We start from the raw sequence: 24,603 nt of genomic DNA, 5'->3' as shown, positions 1-24,603 counted from the left end.
AGGAGGAGGGATATTGTCTCCCACCACATGGCAGTTCAGAGAATCAAAGCCTCTCTTTTTGGTCTTTTGGATGGAAATGTATGAAAGTTTCTTTTAATTACTCAGCAACTTTGTAACCATGACATTTTAATCTTTAAACTCGGCTAACAAAGGGCCAGTTATCTTCTCTGTAATGTGAATATGTAATGGAGCAAACAAATAAAACAAAAACAGATCATGCAGGGTTTGTTTCAGTTGTTGATCAGGAGGATTTGGTGAGTTGAGTACACAGTGTGTAAAATTAAAAACAAAGTCATTTTTTTCTAAGACACCCCAGTTTGTTTTACTTATTCTGCTGGAGAGTTGGTCTCTTCACTGGGCAACAAATGGAGCATAACTCCCATGAGATGCAATTACTGAGGACTGCAGTTCATGGAGCAGAGCTGGGGAAAAAACCCTTTACTCCATTTTAAATTCAGTGTTATTTTAAGGAGAAGAAAAGAAAGAAAGTAGATTTCTAACCTCATTAAAGAGGATTTTCAAATCAAGACACCAAAGATAACCACCGGCCCGTGAAAAGCTAATTCTCAATCTTGTAAATGACATTTTTCAGAAACAAGGAGACCCAAGAAGTCGGTTGGAGGACACAGTGAAGGTGGGAGAAAAGTGAATTCAGTGCAGATTAACTTACGTGAAACTGAGAATATTAAAAGCAGTACATAAGACTCAATTGGTGCCTGATAGAGATGAAAGATGAAAGTGAGCCTTACAGCCTTTTCTGCTAGTTTACAAATCTTCTCATCCCTGGTGACCATTTTCTAAAGCACAGATTGTTTTACATTACAGGCAGCCAGTCGGTTCTGTTACTGTTCAGTAACAATATCAACTGCAGAGTCATACATCTGGCCTGAGATACAGCAGGAAATCCATCAAGATCAACATCCGCTTGATTTATTTTGAGGGGTGTCAAAGTTATGTTATTGTTGCAGGTGAGGCAGGACATGTTTATGAGCTACACTGTTGAGCAATCAAACAGGACAAAAATTATCACAGTATGACCTTTTTTAAAAAAAAATGTTTTTATTGTCAACAGATTTGATAAACACGCCGGAGCCAAATATGTGTTTCAACTTCTCGACCCTGTCCAACACCCTCCGTCGCAAACATATTGGTTTTCTCCTGAAGATGGAAATGTTTTAAAACAAACTGGTCATAAATATACAGTTATTATTATTTTAAATGATAAAAGAATTTCCCACAAATAATTCAGAATGGTTATGACCGGCCATAGAGTAATATAACTGGATAGAAACGGACTGCAAATCATGAACAAAGCTCAACCACACAATCACGGATTATTGATAATTTTAGTGATCAAATTTTCAGTTTGAGAAAATTATTTATTCAGTGGGAGTGCAGAGTAGTGTCTTAGTACTTATTATTTTCAAACCAGTGGTCAGCTTTGCGTTTATATTTCCTGCTTCCAGATATCAATTTACGGTAGTTTATAAACCTGCAACGTGGTTCAACAAAAGAAGGTCTAATATTCTGTTTTTGAGTCGTCGTAATAGAATGTGGACCCTACAAAGACTGTATGTTTTTAAAGTAACTCCCAACAGGACCGTGTTTAGCGGTGACACTTCCTGATGAAGTGGACATTGTCCGTATTAGGAGGGCAGTTATTGAGTAAGGCCCTGATTTCCTGCCAGTTCGAGGGCGGCAGTTAGTTGGCTGACCCTCCCATAGACTCTTAAGAGGATTAGGAAAACAGACTTTCAGTACCACGGACAGCTCCTGAGCCATTTGCGCACTGTAACAGAGGATCCTCAAACACAATGGTGTAAAATATAGAAAATAAGAATATTATACGTAAATAACAATGATGTACGACAGACAAACATTTTGCCTGACTAACGGTTGTATGAAAATATGTATTTTCTGCTTGCACCAGCACTTTCTCAGAAGAGGCTCAAAGATGCATTTGAACTCATACTAAACAGTCTCAAAGGCACCAAACTATAACTAGTCCGACACTGCCACTGCCAAAGCTATATTTCAGCAAGATGGTTTTTTTTTTTCTAAAGTAAAGACAGATAATATATTATTTCATCCCTACAATCAACTTCACCTGCTGCACTGTTCATCTGCAGATGATCCACTCCAATTTCATCACAGCATGCATCTCGTCAGGTGTTAATCTCTTGCTTTGCTCTTTATGAGCGAGTTTCATTCTTTGCTGTTTTTTAGTCGACCTTCCCACTTCAGGCCTCTCAGAACTTTTAATTACGTGTCTGATTTGATTGGAGCTGTCTTTGTCACTGCCTGCCTGCGCTGGGCTGTCTTCTACAAAGGAACATAGCCAACCCTCACCCTCACCCTCCCCTCCCACCCACCCCCACCCCCCGAAATGCCATTGCATGACATGACATCAAAAGAAATTGCAATCCCAATGAGGCCTAAAAACAAATCCCACAATGTCTCCTGCCATGAACACCGATTTGCTACACCAAGGCTCTCTGAGAGAAAGACAATCCCTTTGAAAAGCCAAGAGGTTTCAAAATCACTCTCTCATGACTAGAATACGCTGATGTGTAGCGCATGAGAGGAATGAGCCATGATAGGCTTGCATTCTATTCATGACATGATGAAGCAATAAGGGTTGCATTGGAATATCACAAATAAAAGCCTTCAAATACTGCGAGACGGATGCTGTTGTAAAAAGCTGTCCTCTGGACATACAGTATTGTATTCCATGTCTGTGCTGATTTATTAAAAATTTCCATGTCTCGCTGGTCCATCATTATGCATGATTTCACAGAAAAATCCATGCAGAAAATCTCCATTATCTGCCACAAATCGAAATATAGCCATTCACCGTAGCAAGCAGTAACATGGGAGTGGTAACGGATGCCTGGTTTGGCAGTTTCTACACCTCCAGACAGCATTCAAAACGCTTTGTTTCTTGAAATCGTGCATTAAAAAGCAGGAATAGTATGAACAATTTAACATAAAGAGTCGTGGTCAACCAGAGAGTGCTCCCTTATTGTGTTTTTGCGGACCTAATGAGGCTGCGTGAGTCTCTTCAAGTCAATTCAAAGTGTCTTTTACACCTGCTCAGCTCTAAAAGAGTTTAGGAAGCCTAAGAAATCCTAAGGGAGTTTCCAACAGTGCATGTAATGTGTTTTACTGCCATGGAGGAAAGGATCGCCTCACATCGACAGCAGAAACACACCGACATGTTTAGATTGCAGAAAGTGAAGGCTTGGAGTCCAACATTGAGTGTTTGTCCTCTGTTCTCCTTCCCAGCTACTGTGAACATTTTAAGTATCAACCTGATGTGATTGGACAGCTGCTGCTGAGGTGAACAGAACAACAGATAGCTATAATAGTTTTCTAACAGGGTTGCATGGCAGCTAAGACCAATTACTTTGGACATTGATTGCGCGCCCTGTCTTTGATCATGTAATTGCTTTGAGAGAGATGAGAACGGTTCTGCTGCTGAACAGGTGTGTTCAAATCGATTATAGCAGGTTTCTCATTTCTTTGACAACAGAGAGAAAAGAACAGACAGCGTAAATGCCATCATCACTTATAAATTCTGGTTGTATTAGTATGTCATTCGTTATGATCACTATTTGAGGATCTGAAGTGCACGCATATATCAATAATTTCTCTCTGTCTGCTTCTCAGATGTAAACTTCAGACTGGCATTTTTTTTTTTAAGTTGCCTTCCCTTTCAACAGAGGCCAAAGCTTCTGAGCATGACTCTGAACACTGAAAATAGTTATTGATTTATAATTGAGCACGTGGGCGTAGATTAAATTACATTACACACAATTGACATGCTTTTTTTTTTTTTTCAATCTACAGTGCAAAACTGCAATTCTGGAGGCCTATTTTTGGGTAAAATTACATTTGAATATACACTTTGAAGTCAGAGCACTTCACTGACACTCTATTGGTTGAAACAAGGACGAGAAACCGTGTTCAAAAATGCCCGCCGTCTCCTGAAAAATGACGCAGGACTTACTTTAACACAAGAGACCCGTGTCAGAAACTCAGTGCAGGTTTTTTAGCGACACAAGCGCATGTGTTGAAAATAGGGAACGTGTCAATTAATCTTGTCTTGTGCTACAATCACTGATATAATCCATATGTTAGACGGCCACTGCTACTTACTTGAAACAGTCAATCAGCAAGTTGAAACTACTTTATGTTAGGTTGGTGCTAATGGCGGACTGAAGCTGAGAAACGTGATAATATATGCATTCTTTTTTTAAGATCTGAGTCAGTTTTGGATAATTCATAATCTATGGATGAGGAGTTTTTGACGGAGCACTTTGAATTTTCTGCAGCTCTGATTTGTGCCAGTGTAGAGTTATATTATCCAGAAGGCTCCTGCATTTCTAGGCTGGTGTGCTTTGAGGATAGAATTAAAATGACATTTTCTGACAGGAATTTACAGTTGAGAAAAATATGCACTTACTGTACCTACTGCCTTCTGTAAGCCACATATTTTTGGCTCTGGTTTTTGGACATTTTAACATTTGGATTTACATGAAAACGAACCAATTGTTCTTAGTTGCTCAGGAAACAGGAAACAGGAAACAAACGACTTCTGCAGTCCAAGAGAGGAAGAAGAAACTCTAAGTATTGGTTTCCTGGTAACTGCAGGATATCTTGTTCTCCAATAAATTATTTCAAGTCAAGCTTTAGGTCACAACCTGCAAAGCTCTGTGTGTACATGTGTGTACAAGTATGCGGTTCACAAATCCCCTTCGCCTTCATACATCTTTGATGAGAGTCTTAGCGAGAACTCTGTGGCACATACAGACACCATTAGGATTCTGCACTTCTTGCTAATATCAATACAAGCAGGCACAGCGGTCAGGAAATGTGAAAGTCCAGAGAGAGCGAGAGGCTGAAAATAGTTACACAGTGATGCAGCCTGTACTCACAGCAGGACCTCAAAGGTCAGAGCAGCACATTTAAATTTATAGATGGAAGAAATATGCACATCCTTCCCTTCAGTCACAGTAGAAATAGAAGAAAAAGGAAACATGTCTGTTGCAAGCAGGTGTCCAGTGCTCAAAATAGCATTCAGTAAAATGTACAAAATTATCAGAAATAAAAGCACTTATTTTGTCTTAGAATTGCCCTTTTTAATATTAAATTGTTATGTTTGATATAATTGGATGATGATTTCGGATTCATTAATGTCTAAGTAATTTTATATTGTAGGATGAAGAGGAAATAATTTGGAAATACTTCATATAGTGTCATATAGTTTACTCTTTAACAATGTATCATACTTTATAAACAGGTTTTAGGTCAAACAAAACGTCAATCGGAAAGCTGTTGAATAAATGTAATGAGGTAAAGTCCAATATGTCTCTAGCAGGAAAGGAGTACGAGTATAAAACGTAAAAATGTTCTACTTAAGTGCAGCATTTGAGTGACTATATTGAGTTACTTTTCGCCAGTGTTCCTACAGTGCCATAGAAACAGTCATTTAATGGACAGTACTGTTTTTATTTATACCTACAACCCGTTAAGAGCTCTATATATACTTTACATGTTGTTTTAATGCTTAGTAAACCATAACGTGTACAATAGGACTTTTTTCCATTTACGTCATGAAAACGGAATAGGTTAACAATAAAAGTTGACATGGTTTTGATGTCTTTATGGAAGCACGAAGGATATTATGTGATTCCATCACTGGTAAAAAAAAATGGCCACAATTAAATGCATAAACTTTGATGACATGATAAATCTGTCAGTGCACCACTTCTTTCCAAAACAATATATGGTTTTGTATTTTGTTCAGTGGTGGAAAGACTCCCATCCTTACTTAAGCAAAAGTAGCAATACCACAATAAGAAAAATATAAACGTCTTGCATTTAAAATGTTACCAAAGTAAAGGCACTGTCAGCAAAATCTATTTAAAGTGCTCAATATGCAAAATGGCACAATTCAAAGTATTCTATTTATAAATTACTGGAATATCGCTGCATTGACATTAATATGTCAGCAACATTTTTATTGGTAGAACTACTTTCAACACACATACTGTTGAATAGTCTAATATAGGTATAACAATGCATAAATAACAATGATGTAACTGATCATTTCATCTAGAAAGTAACTCTAGTTTTGAGATAAATGCAGTGGAGTAAAAAGGGTAATATTTCTCTTTGAAATAATAGGCTGGTAGTGTAAAATAGGAGAAAATGGAAATACTCAAGCATAGCTGACTTTGTGCTACGTATAATCCTTTTGTTTTGAAACTGAAAGATTAACGTGAGGTCAGACCTGCAAACACTTCAGCGAGGGATTCTTACCGTCACGTGCATCTTGTCCTCCAAATCCTGGTTGATCCTCTGAAGCGTTGCATAGCTACTCTGGATCCTGAAAAGAACAGAGAAGAATTGTGCCCTGTTAAAAAAAAAAAAAAAAAAAAAAAATGCAAATCACAACATATGAGGTCTGAGGAGTGTTTTACCATTCATAAACTTGATTAAGCACCAGCAATCTCAACATAAATTTAGAGGGAGCGATGAGGAATTTACTGGATCAGGGCTGCGGCGGAGAATCTCAGAGGGGATTTGCAGGATATCTTGAATTCTGACTCAGACTTGAAGATCATTGAGGATTTCTATCTGCTGAGCTAAAACGCAGCAGAGAGGTTTGTTGATATGTGTTTAAGGGCAACAGCAGGAGATACTAAGAGGTTAAGGTTTTAACTCCCTAAATATTTTATGTTAAGAAATTCATAAACACAGCCATCTATTTGTAGCCTAAAGATGATGTTTTCTTTTTCTGTTTTTCTTTAGTCTTCCTTTTTTTAAACTGCTCCTCTTCCTTTTGTTCTGTCTTTTTAATCACGGCCTCCCTTTCCCCTCTCCTTTTCTTCTTTTCTGCCATCAGTGTTGCTCTGTGGTAGACTTCCAGTGCATTAGTAAGCTTAATGGAACAGAACCTCGACCCTCTATTTGTTATCTTGTTCCTGGTGTTTTATCCTGTCACCTCTCAGCTCAGTATTACATTTTCACATTATCTCCCAGGGCTATGGGATTTTGATAAACTAGCATTTATGGCTTCATTAAGCAGACAGATATGGAGAGAGTGGGCAGTGGATCACAAATCATAAAACAGAGGTCTGAAAGAGGTTTGAGCAGCTAGAGAAGGAGCATAAATGAGAATGACGCTGAGTGGCACTTTAAGAGAGTGGCTCAGAGAATAAGTAACTGTAATAAAACCTGCCATTATGAGAGGCAACACTGCTATTAGTCATGTTAGGGCAACATGAAGAGTTTAAATGTTCCTGTACTGATCCGAGGCGGCACTTCCCGCCTTCACCAAACTCTACCACTCATTTAAAAAATACAGTAAATGTTGAGTTCTACAAAAAGATGGGATTTTAGCAGGATGTGACCGGATATTTTGCCTGGCAAGATCCGACTCAGGGCAGCTGAATCCCCAGGGTCTTCGTCCGCCAAGCGGCCTACTGCCTTCTCTTCAAGTTTCCTCTTCGACCAGAGACGGGGAAGAGTTTAAAGTTTATTTAAATGCCATATTTATCACATTTATGGCCAGAGAGAACATTTTCCTTCTGTCTGACCAGAAGGCTTGCAGTATTTGCAGGTAATCTCAATGGTCCGATGTTCCCATCAAGCTGCTAAATTAAAACTCATAGCTTGAAGCTGCATGTAAATGTACAGTATTTGCAAACAGCTCTATTTCCTTCAATAATAAATTAAGATGTTTTCCAAAGTTTTCAAAGATATTGCCAAAACAGTGTTATTTTATTTTCAAGCGCATATTACCCTGAAGTAAGAACGATCAAATTGCTGGCAAGAGGCCATGAATCGCTCCGTACTGGGCGTTGGGGGGAAAAAAGTACTTAGGGGAGGCACATTCATTGTTTTTCCAGTAACAACACAGCTTGTTGTGATTGTGGGGTAAAAAAAAAAAAAAAAAAAAGGCTTGTATGAATTTGGGTATCACGCGTGTTCCATATAGTTCCATATACAGTTTGAACATGTACATAGTTGCTAATTAGGTTATCCAATCAGGGTGCCACAGAAATCAGATCAGTCGATGCTTGCAACTCTTTGAGGAAACTGATCATGCTAATCAGGTAATTAAGCCATAAAGACTGTGCCCTGGATAACACCTGCACACGGAAACTACATCTCTCTTGTCGAGGTGTGGTTCTAGTTTGGCCACTAAAACCCTTGGTAATGGTGACAGTTGATTTCAGATCTGTAGAAGGTCATCGAATCAGACACATTGTAGAGCAAACTACATCCTGCACTGAATGTTGCAAGTGTGCTGACAATAGTTAGTTGGTACACTGGGCTGCAGCAAACTTAGAAAGACGAACAGTCACTTTGAATGGGAATATTTTCGTCACACACACAATTATCTGGATAAGATCCATTCCTGTATGAATTGATTTATACGGATGTTATAGAAAATGAAGCAGGGATCTTTGAAATCTTCTGACAGGATTTAAGGGACCAATAAGTTTTACTGAAGCTTATTGAAAATCATATTTGAAAATAAAGATATTCATTGGCCGCCTATTTTGAAACAAAAATGAGACTAAAACTAAATATAAAGAAACCTTAGAAAACTTTGTGACTTTCAGTTAGCTATTTATTGTGTTGCCATTGTTATTGATAGGTTTGAGGATTAAAAACTGGAAATATTTCTGTATTTTTGTCGAGCTTTTCAACTTCTCCTCTCAAGCCAAACCCAGAAAAGGAAGGGAGGAAGTTAAATATCCTTGACCTCGCAGTCTGAATTTGGTGGGTTTCTTCCCACTGGGAGGATTATGCATCTGAAATGCTTGACACCACATAAAATGGCTCCCAGCCCACAGAGTTTTTCTCATTGGCGCGCACACACACACACACACACACACACACACACACACACACACACACACACACACACACACACACACACACACACACACACACACACACACACACACACACCTGCGTAGCTTCTCCGTAAATTTCTCCAGCTCCTCCTGGGCCCGGCGCAACTCTGTCTCGAGGTACTGCCGAGTGGAGTCAAACTCTGTCTCCACCATCTCTAGTTTGTGGGTGGTGTACGACAGGCGCTTGCGGAGGTCATCCTTGTGGTCGTGGAACGAGCTGAACAGATGGCAGAGAGACTTTAGAGAACAGGATTTGAGAGGGCACAGTTACAACACTGATGTACTTTCGTCGCTGTGAAAGTTTGTCGGATTCATGAAGCCAAGGGAGAGGGAGTGAGAAAATAGACGAGCAGAAAAGACAGCGGAGTACAAAGTGAAGTGTCTGTGTTTGCGTGAGCGGGAGGTAAAGGAATGAAGTGTAGCTGGAGTGTAATTCAGTTTGGAGGGAGAGAGGTCGCAGGCAGAGGGAAGGCAGGGAGGCCGATGGGGAGGAGGAGAAGGATGGAGGAGGAATACTAAACGTTTCCCATTCACATGGAGGGAGCAAAGCTTGGAAAGCAGCTCCCTTCGGTGTAATGGTGAATTTCATTACACAACCCCCATATCGAATCTCTGAAAGAATAGGAAAGGCTTTTTGCCCCCAGACACGGACCATGGGTGATTCATAGAGGACGGGCTGAAAATATAGAATGGAGCGCAGCTTTGTGTGAGAGTACGCTTTCAAAGAGGGTGAGTGAGACTTAAAGAGCATGAGAGAGAGTGAGCGAGAGGCCAGGGAAGCACCTTTCCAACACCACCACTATTATACGCCACAACAACGTGCTCTGTTATGTTAGCAGTGGTCTGGTTGCACGTTTGATGCAGGTCTGAGGGAACGGATGTGGTAATGAAAGGCTAGAGATTGAAAGCACGGCTGGTTGTGCGCTCTGGGGGATTTAGCATTTTGCCAGAATGATGGATACTTGGCTCACGGAGAGGTTCGATGGCTCAGCGCAGACAACCAGCAGGCGCAATGAGTGCACCGTCCAAGTTCGCGTCGCACGAGCCTCAATTACGAAGCTGGCACCGGAAAGGAAAAACTAGTGTCCACAGAAAGACCTAAATACTGTGTAGTGTCGATATGAGGGTGAGGCAATGGACTGCCCTTAATGTTTGCTTTCTCCAAGTGCCGCCTTGTGTCTTGGAAAATGTCAACGTACAAACAGTAATTAATGGTTCTAAGAATTGAACCTATTTCCTGGCAAAAAAAAAAAAAAAAAAAAACTACAGGAAACGTGGAAGTGTTTGGCTTACACAATGTCGTTCCCTCTAAAACCACAAATTGTTTTCACATTACTATTTATGCGCAAAACCCTTAAATGAGAAGAATGAATTCATGAGAATGACAGGTATCGGTAGGCAGATTTTTAGTACTGGTGAGAGCCGTCCTACTGTTCCTCCCTGTTTTCAGTCGTCATGCTGAGCTAATCACGCCGAGCACCCAGCCCTTTACTTGTACACAACTCTGCAAGGCGTAAATTAATTTAACAAAATATACTTGTTGGTGTGTGTGTGGGTTGAGTGAGAAGGTTGTGAGGCCGACGAACACCGCCACCTGTACAATTCGTGCTTTGGGGGTGGAGTGCGTGTGTGCGTGTGCGTGTGTGTGTGTGTGTGTGTGTGTGTGTGTGTGTGTGTGTGTGTGTGTGTGTGTGTGTGTGTCTGTGTGTCTGTCTGTGTGTGTCCTGACACTACAACATAAGTCTTTACAGCCTCTCTGTCAAACAGCTGCAAGTGATGTTGTAAAATCACATGGCAAGGAGCCAGAGAGCTATTGTAAGTACATGAGGAAATTGCTCTCGGCTCTTATCACTAAGTAATGCCAGTTTAATTAAGTCTCAGCACACATCCATTGTATTTATTCGCACAGTCTTGCATTTTTCATTGGACTCTCGATGTATAAGCCTGTTGTTGGTCAAACGCAGAGCATCTTAAACTCGGATGTAGATGTCAGCTGATACGTGAGGAGATGTGGAGATGAATGATGGAAATGAATAGACGCAGCATAATGTTTTTCATGTTTTTTTAATGGTCATGACCTCCCGATGAGAATCCATTTCCATTCGATAAAATGAATGAAATGGATGTGCCAGTAATGAGGTCGATGTTTAGAGCTTAATCTTATCTCATCTTACCTTCTTTTCTGGTGTTTGCAGCCATTTCTCTGGGTTTTGAGGGCAGTTTTGCCAATATATATCTTTTTCATATTTTTCTCTGTGCCTCGGCTCTCGTGTGTACAGTTGTTGCTTCTGCTGCTGGTCGGCTGAAAGTTGAACTCTAATCATGAACCAATAGTCAAAGCTTTAAGTTTTGCCTGGGGAGGCAGATAGGAGTTGGCTATCTGTGATGACCCTGGCAAGAGAGCAGAGGAAAAACAGCTTTGAAGTCCCACAGATTTAGCTGCACATGGAGTTATGTTGACTCCAGAGAAAAACAGTGTGCATTCAGAAAGGGAGCATGTACAGTATGAGGGAGCTAAACTGCGGGATCAATTAGACAAGTTTGGTAAACGAACATAAACAGTATTCAGTATTGTGAATCATTGCACCTCTAGTTGAACTTTGTACTGCCTATTGACAGATCAATACATAAAGATCTTTTGTTAAATCTTCTGTTCTTCTATGATCCAAAATATAAGCATCACATGAATTTCTAAAATAAAACTAACACTAGTTATGCTGTTAAAAAAATAAAAACATTAACACAGAATGTCAAAATACTACATTTTTTATCACTTGAGACACCTTTTTCATTCATTCTCTCACTTGTTGGGAAGAATTAAATGCACCACCATACACTGCAGGACCCTATGGAGTAGGGAGTTATTGACCAGCTGACCACACAGGTTATTCTTCAATAAATCAGTTTTATGACGAATGCGTGTGTTTCCATTTCCGTCCTTCATCATTTCCCTGCGACGCCGGGGCTCGAGCTCAGGTCCCCTGCACTGTAGAAACTTAATAACCTGTCACTGGCAAGCATGAAATTCCAAAATATACCTTCCCAGGTGTAAACATCTCTCTTTATGCAGCTGCTTTTGATGAGTCTTGTCGATAACATTGCAACCCCGCATTACTGAGCAATGTAATGTCATAAAAAAAAAAGGAAAAGTCAAAAAGATACTGCCACAAATTGAAACTCTATTAAAGAAAAAACTAAGAAAAAAAAACGTTAGCCCCATTAGCGTCTCTGTCTGACATCAGCAGCCAAACTTACAACGCAAAATAGCAACACATCTTCATCCTAAACTACTTTTGTCTCATAATGTTAAAAGAGAAGTGTTTGTAAAAAAAGAAGAGTAATGAATAATTTTGTAAGCTAAGCAACCAAACTAGGTTATGTTAGACTAAAATAACAATCTGATGCCACAAGGCTGTCTCTTTATTTCTTTATCGTCTCTATGGATTATCAGCTTGTTTTACCTGGCACATATGAGTGCGCTTCAGCCTCAGTCTGTTAGCGCTACGTCTTCCATGTAGCCATCACATGCATATTTAATACCATTATACACACTTTACGTTTTAAAATTGGTCAAATTTTAAACTGACTTACAGTTTAGGCATCATCTTATATTACCAGGCTACAACTGACAGAATCAAGTTAAACAGTCACTCAGAAATGAGAATGTTTCCATTTGAGTGAAATTGTCACTCAATTATCCGATTTCCCTGTCCTCAAAAGGAATATTGGCCTCTTTTTATGTGGCTGTACAGTCAGTGTTAATGATAAATGAAGTCAATTGAAACAATAAAATTCCTCCATAAATTTTAAAATCTGCTTGACAGTGACATAGTTGGTGGCTGGAAGAGCTACAGGGGAGATGAAGTGTCCAGATAGACAAGGGGCGCTTTGGGTGGCGTTCAAAAACAAAACCTTACTCTCGTCGCTTGTACTGCTACATTTCCAACAGCAAAACCGGCGTCCCAAAATATGAGTGGTCAATCATTTATTTTACAGGTTGTTTTTTTTGCTCGACTCGGATATTCAGCAGTATCTATTTAAGCCAGAGAAGATTGTCAAAGTAATACAGCGAGGAGAGGTCGAGGCTGTGGCTACATTATCTGTGCAAGGGCAGAAACCGGAGAGCTGAAAGTAAACACACAGTTGGTAGTGACTTTCCTCAAACTGACCCTTCGAAGCCGACAAAAACGGAATCATTCTGCCGCAATCATTTTCAGGGTGGGAAGTTTCTGTTGGATGCTGCTGTCGCTGACGCCAACCCCGAGAGAGCCACGTGTGCGCGTTACAATGCATGAACGTTTTCACTCCTAACGTGTGCTGGAGACACTTCTTCAGGACGCCAAAGACAAACTGGAACTGACATCCAACGCTATGCTTTGGTCATCAAAGTGGATTTGCCCGGTTTTGTGCGGCAACATTGGAAAAACAGTTTTCTGAAAAATGTAGTGTTGTTTTTGTTTCCAAAAGCTGCTAATGTAACAGTAAATGATGGGTACTAGTGGCTTTCTAATGAATGACCATTTTCTTTCCCGTTGTTTACAAATATTATCTGGCTTCCAATCATTTTTTGTTTTGTTTTTTTGTTGAGTGGGTGCTACAAGGAGAGAGACTTGGCAAATAGGGAACCAAAGCAGTTGGCAGTTATTTGTCAGGGGATCACACACAATGCCTCCTGGCACATGTAAGCACTGCCGGCACAGTTCTGCATGCAGGAGAACTTGTACACTTCATGGTTACCATCAACACCGAGTGGACATCCACATAAAAAGTGGAGAATTCTCCCTTTTAAGAGTCACGTAAACATAAATGGATAGATAGAGACAGGGGTTGCCAGCAGCATAACTTTTATCAGTACCCACAAAGTGGCGGGGTAGCGGTCCATCAAAAAAGCTGGAAGGAATGTTATGTTGCCTGCCGCCATTTCTAATGGCAGCAGGCATTATTATTATTATTGTTATTATTATTAATCTCCCTTCAACATTGGCTCAGGAAACAAAAGCAGGTTCTGGAAACACGGTTAATACGGTTGCTGTAGCCATTTTCTTATCTGCAAGTTGCAGAGGGAGGAAGCGAGAAAGAAGGCAGAAGTAGTTGCTGTATTTGCAGAGAAGTATGGCTGTATACAATCTGTCCTCACACACATACACACTCCTCCCTGCAGTGTGTATGAAGTACTGTACCCTTACTGTATCATAACATCTCCCTCAGGGGGAAAGACAACAGATCTTTGTGCCTCAGGTGTTGTTTGTGAAGGTAAACATTATCCACATGAAGGAACGAATCGCAGTCTTCAGTGAACCTCGTGATCGGCTCACCGCTGTTTCTGCGCTGCCAGAGAAATTACAAACAGCCAAAGATATGTAAATCAAGCACATTTTCCTCTCCTAAGATGAGTCGACAGAGTGGATGAAAACACAAATAAACCCTGTTTACCTGAAATACTTTTCCCGAGTGTTGCATCTTGTCACAATCATCAAACAATGCACACTCCAGGGAGTACAATAACTGGTTGTTGTAATGCTGCAGACTGTAACCTACTTCAGGCAGACCGTTCTCACCTCCTACTCTGCCTCTATACTTTCTTCTTCTTTTTCTTTCTTTCTTTCTTTCTTTCTTTCTTTCTTTCTTTCGTTCGTTCGTTCGTTCGTTCGTTCGTTCGTTCGTTCGTTCGTTCGTTCGTTCGTTCGTCCGTCCGTCCGTCCGTCCGTCCGTCCGTCCGTCCGTCCGTCCGTCCGTCCGTCCGTCCGTCCGTCCGTCCGTCCGTCCGTCCGTCCGTTCGTTCGTTCGTTCGTTCGTTCATTCATTCATTCATTCATTCATTCATTCATTCATCCATCCATCCATTCATTCATTCATTATTCATTCATTCATTCATGAGAATGGCTCCAATAGCAGTTTAATTTGGAAAAAGAAACTTTAATGCAAAACCGGCCAAAGGTCACCACCAGCCAGCGTCCATCCTGGATTTACAACAGGGAGCCCTTATTGGCGCTTGCAGGTTGATTTACTTGTAATGAGCCACGGGAGGTGAGCGAGGTAGAGCTACTGCCTGCCACGTATACTATTCTGTGACCAAATAAGGGCATTAAACTTTAATAGCCACAGTGGCAGCCCTCCTGAAGTCTGCTATTAAGTGAGCAGTGAACAGAGACACCAGAATCTACTGCAAACAGTAAACCTTCATGTTACAGCTTAGAGACAATAATGCTGGTGATCATTTTGTTGGACACAAGGCCATAGCTTAGCCAGGTTATCCACTTAAAATGAATCCTTTGAAAAGCAGAGAAGATGTTATATTGCAAGAACAGGTAGCCTATTGTCGGAAAAACAAATGCAAACAATTGCAAAATTTTGCACCCGTGTTCCATATAAACATTTATCAACATGGCATATCTATTAAAACCTTGTCACATAATGATGATAAATAAGCACAATTTGGATGGAACGTGTAATAACTTTATTGTGTGAACAGTCACACAATTTTATAAATGAGGCACACATATCCGGTATACTGTAATATGTGTAGTGTAAACCACCTACTGAAAACTGTTTTGTTTTTTTCAGTCAGGACAGTAAAACCCACAATGCCAACACATCCTTACCTGACAGGTCAACTACTCACTCACAGCATTTGAGCATTTTATGTGCCTTGTGACCAACACGTCCTCGCAGCTAAATGACAGAACAGGTCGATTGACTGTTGGGTAGGACCAGCAATGGGCCTTTGTCATCATGGTAACAATAATTAACACATAGTTAACGTTGGGAAACGGCCGCAGTTAGGTTTAACCGCCAAAAAGACTCGGTTAGGTTGTGAAAAGATCATACTTAGGGTTGAAATAAATGCGTAATTAAGTTACGTCACGTACGTGAAATACATTTTGAGATATTTTGTTTTCGGGACGGGACTATCATTCGTGTGGATGAAAGACCTATTTTTGATCGGTACACAGACTTTTTCACTGCTTAGACTGCACTCATTGCTGCCGTCATAATTACTGCACCCGCTAGAGGTTGCATTAAACGTAAATATCAGTTGTTTTAACACCATTCAACTTGCATTCAGTGTTGTTGGTTTTTTTTGGTGGATGAGGACGGGCTGATGTTTGTAATAATCCCTCATTGCACAGGACCTCTACAGTAGTATCAGTCTAGAAAGCCGTGATGGATGTGTATAACGGACAGTGTTGTTATTATTTGCCTCTAGGGGCTTATGATTGTCCGAATGATAATGTTTCTTCTTCTATCTTTTACATATTTATGATTTATTGCTGAATTCCCAGACAAAGATAACTCTCAAGTATTCGATTCAATCGGCCTAAAAGCAAAAAGTGACCAAACATGAGCCGAAATTTTGATAATTAGAAACATTTCCTTTTTCCAATTTTGTTTTCCCTGCGGTGTTGTGTACCGCTGTGGTTGAGGCTTTACTTGAGAACCCCGAGTTGTGTATGTCCTCTGATGCAAGACTCCAGAAATACAACAATCTCTTATGCATGCTGCACTACCAGCGGCCAGAAAAAAAAAAAAGCTCAGTGGATTAAGTCACCAGAGTAATGATGATGACTAGTCAACACAATTTGCTGCCTGAAGACAAGAACTGCAACTGAGGAGTGATCCCCACACTGTTTACCTCCCCTTTAATTTACATCTACATATCAAAAGAGACTCAACCTTAAGTGGGTAGCAGGAAGAACTCGTTGGCCTCGAAACTAATAAACTTAATAAGCATCCAAACTTATGATAAACACATGAAGTATCAGTTTTAGTTGAGCCTTTAAAATCTGAGAGGTTGAATTAATTACCAAAAAATGTCACTGACAACACACTGATTAACTGAGAGTTGAGACTGGAGTTTAAATTAATAACATTGAATACTATTCGGACCTGACTATCTAGTTGCTGGTGATGTCAGACGCAGTTCAGCGCCAGAGAGCAAATCTGTTTGACATCAGCACCCGGCTATGTAACTGTAATGCTTTGTTGTTTTTTTTACCAACACAAAAAGCTCCCGGGGATAGATTAACTGACAATGAATAAGTTCTCCTGCTGTGTTATGACTCATAAAACTACCTCCTGCCCCTTTATGTATACTTGCCCCTTTTAAACACCATGTCAGTCATCACAATGCAGTTTTATTCGTGTGAGAATAAGTGTGCGTGAACGTGCAGCCTCAGAGGAATCAGCAAGGGGTTCAATCAATTTTGACAATTTGTAGGCTGGTTTCACACCATTTCTGATCAGATCACATCACATCAGAGGGCCTCAGCAGGAATCACCGCAGGGGATATTTTCCTCATCACACTGTGGTATACGTGTGTGTGTGTGTGTGTGTGTGTGTGTGTGTGTGTGTGTGTGTGTGTGTGTGTGTGTGTGTGTGTGTGTGTGTGTGTGTGTGTGTGTGTGTGTGTGTGTGTGTGTGTGTGTGTGTGTGTGTGTTGTGCGCGTGTGCGCAGTCCACAGCTGGTGTGTTGCAGTCTCTGTGCTTGTGTACGTTTATGGTTTAGACTTCAGGAATGATAGCTCATTCACTGATAAAAAAACAAAAAACAAAGCCTCTGATTAGAGCGTTTGTTTGAGTTTTAAATACCATGTCATCGAACCACAGAGTGTATTTATGCTAAGTGAATTAAAAAAAAAAAACCATTTTACCTTGATGGAGGATCTTCATGTGGCAGAGATGATTTTTAGGGGACTCGCTGCACTTTTAAATGGGGAGTAAATTGCAGTCCCCATCTGTATCCCGCTCCTACCAAACCACTCTCACTGCAGTGTGGTACTGGCACCTCAGAGCTTCTCTTAGTCCAATTTAAACTGTCATCCTCCATAATGCAATATACACTGTATCTTTGCATTGGCTCGATCACCATCTGTCACACAACAAAGCGCGGATCTGACTGGTCTTTCATGACTGAGGCTGCACGGCAAGTTTTACTTTCAGTTTACAATATTTATGGAAGCAATTAATATACGGATTTTACATGTCAAGGTCCATTTGCTAGTCTTAGGAAGTACTAATCAGCCTGTAAATTATCGCAAGTTCAACAGGCACAGCCTAATTAATGATGGTCTGAAAATGTAGCTGGTGTTGCATTGTGGGAAGGCTGGGATCTCTAGCAATTCACTAAACTTTATGGACATGTCATCTTCAATTTTCCTCAACTCTTGTGAAGAATAATGCTTAACACCGGCGGACGTCTGTTAAAGTGTTCGTCTACAGTGTCCTGGTGAAGTGAGGATTCACCGCTCGTCCTTTGCAGCTTTAATTGTCTGTTAGATCACAATTTTGGATCACAGTCTGTGTTTGTATCCTTTCAAACCAACGGCAGACATAGAAGCACACAAAAGAATGACCATACTGTACACTGCCGGCCAAGTAGGACACATCGAGTGTGAAAGTTTGTGGAGAGTTGGCTTGGAGTTTGTTTAATCATCGCATTGACTAGCTTTAGTAAGCTAATGACAACAAATGATTTAAATGTAGTTTACAGTGCACCAACTGTGGTTCTAATCAACCTGCTGACGGGTTCGGACAAAGTATCAAGTCCTGAATTCTTCCAGTTTTAATGCACAAAATGTTGAGTGTTGAATTGGGATATTTTCAAATGTAATTTGACAAGAAATGTGTTTCCTTGTCTGATTGATTTTTGCCAGTTTTATGTGTCCGGTGTGGTAGGTGGATATTGGAATTGAAAAAATATTACTTTAGGATTACAGTTTGTGTTTGGCTCTCAAATTTGGTACAGCCAGTCAAGTCTTGGCCAGGTCCCGGTCTGTCTCTAGCCATTGTACATATAGTGATTGTGCACTTACTGTCCTCCAGCTTCTGTGCTGCTCAAGGAATCTCTCAAAGCTCAACGATTAATCTCAAACATAAAATACAATCTAACAGGGACATTTTCTGGAAAGACTTCAAGCCCCAGAGAAAAGAGCTTTACGTCTTTCTTCTATTCAATAAGCTTTTAAGAATTCCTCTGAGCTTTACTTTTTTCTTAAGGACACTTTGAAAATGAGCAGAGATTTAGACACAACAGAGAGGAATTAAAACCAGGACAATGTACAGTAGCTGAAGCACTTGGTTGGCCTGGAATTCACTTTTACCTTCAGTGACGTACAGTTTTAACATTGTATTATGAAAATATTCCTCTCAACATTGTGCAAATTTCTTTATTTGTGAAGGATGAAAAGACTTGTGAGAAAATTCTACTGGGCAAGAATTTGGACAATGTAATAGACTTCAGATCCATCAGGTCAAATGAAGTCCAAGTTACCTATAATTCAAAAGATGTTTATTCTCATCAGGAAAATCAACTCGTGCTCTCTTCCGTAAATTTAGTTTCTTTCATGTTCAGGGGCAGAATTGTGAGATCTCTTTAAATTTGTTATCACCTTTTTGCAGTAAGTGTCTGGTAGTCAAAAAAACAATGAAATTAATCAAGTTGATAAAGATTTAATGTTTCATATAGCTACGCATGAATGTATTGACAAAATGTCTTCTCCGTCTTCTCTTTCTCTGTTTCCTACGATAAATAGTCAATATTTTGGCTGCACATTGCTGCAGGCCGGCACGTCGTTGTGCTGCTCTTCACCCCTGCATAACCGTTCAAACAGGCAACAGTAGCCAGACAGAGAGAGAGGCAGAAAAGAGGTGCGTTTGTGTGTGACGACCACAGTCGGAGTTAAGGTGTCTCCATTGTTAAATTTCTGAGAAAGAGAAGGCGTTAAGTTCCCCTTGAGGTTGCCACGACAACACAGTCGTGACATACCTCTGCTTCCTGCCTGGCAGACGACAAGAAATAAGTAATTGCCTCGCAGATGCATCAAACTGTTTCCGAGCTCAAAACTGTACTCTTACTGTATTTATAGTACCTTATACATGTTTGTTTTTTTATGGTTCATTTTGTACATTGGAGTATTCTAATTGGTCAGTGCAACACTTTGGTCAAGACTGGAATATCTAAACAAAAATGTTATGGATTTCCACTAAATTTAGTTCAGTCTTGTCCCCCTGAACTGAACCGTGATCAATATAGTGACTACTTAACTTCTCATCTCAGGCCCCCATGAAGTCAAAATCTTAAATACCTGCAAAAACGGACTCTCCCACCAGCTTCAAGTGTAGCTTGTGCACACAAAACTAAGATTCTGAACAACATAAACATTGTGCCTTCTAAATATCAGCACGTTTGTATTGTCATTGTGAGCATGTTCTGCTGCTGTCCTGAAGTGCAGCTTTACGTGACTTGCATATTTCTGTTACGCATCTGCGCTTGTGCTTCGGGTTCCTGTGTGCGATCTTATCTTATTTGTAGCTGCCCCGCATAGCTTTATGTGAAAAACATAGTGATATTATCATGCATTAATACACTGAGATATTATCTTCCTTAAAGTTAATGACTCAGCAAACAGGTGCCAATTTGCATGGAGCAAATTTAGCATTATATTTGGGAGGTGATGTTTCTGTCCTTCTGGTAAATCTAAGTCCAATATTGTCTCTCTTAGCTGTTTTTGGTCCCTACCAGCTCCTGAAAGAAATATCTGAATCTTTGGCAACTTGGCGCTCTTTCATGTTTACAAGTTAGTTGCTAAATTTACTAATTTCCTTTTATGCAGTTCTTTTGTTCCCCTGTTTTTGTTTGTTTATTTTATTCATTCATTTATTTATTTGTTTGTTTTCTATTCCATTTGCTCGTTTTGGTTATTTGTTTGGTTTTGTCGTATTCATTACCTTTATGGTGGGGTCTTTTTTGCCTCCTGTTTTCTTAAATGTTTACCGGTATTGACGTTATGTACGACTATGCTTTGCTTCTCTGTAGAGCACTAACTATATACATCTGTAACATTATAGTTATAATATAGTTAGAAATAGAGAAACTACTGGTTGATTTATTAAAATGAAATATCAAACTTCTTTATTTGAATTCAGAGAGTTTATAACTATTCTCTGAATAAAGGAATACCTTCCATCCTACAGAGCACAGCATACGTCGTACATCAGCGCAGCTCAGCACTGCAGAGCACAAAGACGTACAAAAGGCCATGACGGCCAAATTCCGCCTTTGAAAAAAAAAAAAGAAAAAAGAAAACCTCCCGTGCTTTTCACCTTCAAGCCTTTCCCCTTTATCATCACAGGCCAGATAGGACATCTGGAAAGCCCTCTTGCTTTACACTGCAGCAGGCCACCAGGGGTTGGTGTGCATGTAGGCCGAACATACAGCAGCATGCGCAACCCTCCGGGGTGCAATGAAGTATTTATTGAGGTGTAATGGATGCAATGGGTGCACAGTTTGTTGAACATGCAGCTTGTAAGAGTGCCGTGTGGTTACGTGTTTTGACATCAAGCCTGTTGTCTGGTGAAACTGGATGTTGTTGTTGTTGTTTTTTTGCAGAAACTGTCTCAACAAATTGTTGTTCATATAATGGGAGAAGTCGCTGCACTGAATAAGAAAGAGCAGTACTGAAGCTAATGTATTGATGCGAAGAACAAAACAAAAAAAAATTCATTACTGCTAAAATAGCAGTGGGAATAGATAGCTTAAGTTGATACCTCTGAGTTGAAGAGCTTCATCTATCTGTGACATTAAAATGCACATCCCACTCTTCTGACATATAGTACATACACTTTGTGCATATAAGAAACTTGAGGTCCACTGTATGTTTCCTCGAGGGGGCTTATGTTGCTCGGCCGACCCTGACCTGTTGGCTTTGACGGAGCTGTATGGATGCTGGTGGCAGACGGGCGTATCTCCCATAGTCCAGGGAGCGATGAGGGTGGTGAGTTGGGAAGTCAGAGAGAGAAGGGGATCTCACGACTCGGTCACGTGATTCACAGAAGTCTTAAGTCAGAGAAGACGGAAAACGCATGCGCACTCAAAGACAAAGCCAACCTCCTGAACATGCTCCTAGGCAGATCCCCTCATCAACCACATCCAGATGCTACAGCAGTCCATTGTAAATGGTTCCTGCATAAATCCCTGATCTCACCGTGTTGGATATAATTAGACAGAAGAATAAGAGAGTGGGGAGGTGGTAAACTGCTCCAGGCTAACCTGAAGGGAGACTTCATATTGCATCTGCTTTTGGAGGCTATGTGCCTATCTTAGGGAAAGAGATGAACAAACAAAGCCTCTTCAGGCATATTCCTCAGAGTCTGAGCGAAGCAGCGCGGGCTAGTGATGTCTCACACAGTTGCTGGTGGCAAAGTAGATCATGGATAGATGCAGCTGATGAAGGTGAGATGTAACATTTGTAGATACCTAATTAGAAGAAAATACAGGAAGTCAAGTGAAGCCAATTAAACTTTTTTTTCCTCTCCATGCTTCGGCTGTTTTCACGATTTTAATCACTTTTTCTGTCCTTGGTTTGTACAAAGTAATCTCAGCAAATATTCATGTAATCTTATATACACACAAAGGTACTTCCACTACCCACTCATTGACTTCTTTGAAAAACTAAAATTGGGACATCGGGAATGTTGTTTTTGAGTTACGGGGCACATTGTCACTTTTTAAATACCTAAAACGCTCGTTTGGGCTTCACCAATCTGTGAGGTTTGTGCTCTCGTCTTTGGAAAGTTCAGCATTTCTTTTGTCTGACTGGCACAAAGTGAGCAGACTCTGCAAATCACCTCATAAAGAGTATATTATTAATCGGAAAAAAAAAAGGAAGAACAGCGGTTACAGCAATCTACTATGTACAGAACTTTGAAGTGGAAAATTGGTAAAAGATGGAAAATATAAGACTTACCCACCAAGTTTTGGTTATCTGCTTCAGTCAAAAACAAGTAAATCTCACAAAAACAGACTTTTATTGAGCTAATAGCTTCTTAATGTCCTCATTCTCTCATGTTCTCATCATATTACTCACACTACATGTGAAGGTTTTATTAGTGCACGATAATCTCAATTTCACTGGCATTGATTTCACTCTGCTTACAAGCAAAGACCAAAACAGCCTTTGGTGATACGCCTTGGCTTATTATCCATGACCAGAATTGTTTCAGAGAACTGAGGAGGAGCAGTGCATAGTGGTGCTGCTGGGGGTTGGTGTAACTGATGTTTTGTTTGGACAGCCTTCAACACTTTGGACTGAGCGTTTGGGCATAAAAAAAACAACTTTTTGTGATGAATTATGCATCAAGAAATGTTGAAAATGTAGTTGTTATGATGCATTTTCACAATAAAAAAGTACCCATGCCTGCCATTGCATGTACACACAGCCATATTTCAACTAATGATGCATTAATAACAAGGTAACACGACTCAAAGTACCAAAAGGGTTAGCACACATTGTTCTCGTTTTTAAAAAAAATTATTATTATTTTTTTATTTTTACACCAGATTAATTAAAGCTCCTTCCACTGTACAGGAAGTCTGAAACTCACTTCAAAGACCCAAAGTTTCCCTCTGGACAGCACCTTATCCGAGCTGCTGTTTGCTTTAATTATAACAGGAAGCAGGGATCATCTCCAAAATCAATGTCTCCTCACTAGCTGGAGGTTAAGACTGGAGGGGAAAGCAATTACTTCTAGTTGTTATGATCATGTTATGCCAATATGCCGATTATAAAGCCACCTGGAGGCAACACATTTGAAAGACTTCCAAATGCATTGCCCCAAAACACAAAGTAATCACATGTCTTTTCTCACTTCATCAAGTAAAATATGTAATTATGGATTCTTCCTCCGTGCCCTGTCTCTCTTCTCTTAATCTATACAAGGTGAGGAGTTTGGATTTAATGAGAACAACTTTCGTTCTCATGATGCGCTTGTTCAGTCGTAATTGACTCTCTATGGTATCATCTTGCCCAGAAAAATGAATATGAGAGTTAATTGAGAGGCTGTGAAAACATTTGGCGCCTCATTATTATCACACCAATAAAATCCAAATGACAGCTGATTCAACTGAGCGAAAACACCCAACAACAACGGAGATTTACTTCCACTGAATCAAATGGTCTTGAGCAAGCTCACTTCCTTTGCTGCAGAGTTAGTCACCAAAGCTTCAGTTTACTCAAACAATTCCGCACAACATGTATTCACATTCTCCAGACATACTGTGCTGTTGAATGCACAGCAGTCTACCCAACCCTTTTTTTTGTTTTTTTTTGTTACAGCACTCCGACTATGCAACACATAGTAAGGTACTACAGCCACAGAAGAGCACTCACAACAATCATTATTTTCACAAGTGTGGCAAAGCAACTACACACACTTATCTCAGAGCAGCTAATGAAACCAGACATGCACTTCTCCGCTTTCTTGCCTTACCGTTTATATGCTTTTCGCCTCATTTTCATCAGATAAAATCACTATATTCATGCGCTTGTGCATCCCCTCAGAGCTGCATGCATTTAGAAAAGGACTCCTCTAATTCTGACTGGAGACAGGCTGGTAGGCAGAGGGAGAGAGAGAGAAAACGAGAGAGGGAGCTGAGAATTGAATGGAGCAAGAGGAGGTGTGTGGAAAGAGGAGGGGTTATGGTAGTGATGGAGAGAAGGAGGAGAGAGAGGGAAGAGAGAGAGCGAGAGAGAGAGGAGGGAGGTGAGGTGGAGGTGTTACTGCCCGGAGGAGAGGAGGTAAAAGTGAAAGTGGCCAACCTCGTGTCATGCAGCATCTCTCCATCAGATTCCTGGTTGGAAAAGAAGAAAAGAGGGTGAATTGATTAGATAT

General features: G+C 40.3%; 1 protein-coding gene across 1 annotated transcript in view; it reads right to left on the bottom strand.

The window, feature by feature from the left end:
- Positions 1-24,283, bottom strand: part of LOC138633911 (brain-enriched guanylate kinase-associated protein) — a 38,623-nt gene extending 14,340 nt beyond the window's left edge. The window contains exons 1-4 of the mRNA XM_069720438.1: positions 24,202-24,283; positions 11,108-11,324; positions 8,989-9,150; positions 6,325-6,391 (exon numbers count right to left, since the gene is read on the bottom strand). Of these exons, the coding sequence (XP_069576539.1) occupies positions 6,325-6,391; positions 8,989-9,150; positions 11,108-11,178 (300 nt within the window). The 5' untranslated portion in view covers positions 11,179-11,324; positions 24,202-24,283. The remainder of the gene's footprint in view (positions 1-6,324; positions 6,392-8,988; positions 9,151-11,107; positions 11,325-24,201) is intronic.
- Between the last annotated feature and the right edge of the window lie 320 nt (positions 24,284-24,603).

This window comes from Brachyistius frenatus, unplaced genomic scaffold, assembly GCF_029030835.1.
Source record: "Brachyistius frenatus isolate BFR_SWC_R1_liver_20210118 unplaced genomic scaffold, ASM2903083v1 Contig_240, whole genome shotgun sequence".
In the NCBI taxonomy this organism is placed as follows: domain Eukaryota; kingdom Metazoa; phylum Chordata; class Actinopteri; family Embiotocidae; genus Brachyistius; species Brachyistius frenatus.
Note: the sequence above shows the minus strand (reverse complement) of the source record. Positions and strands in the feature narration are given on the sequence as shown.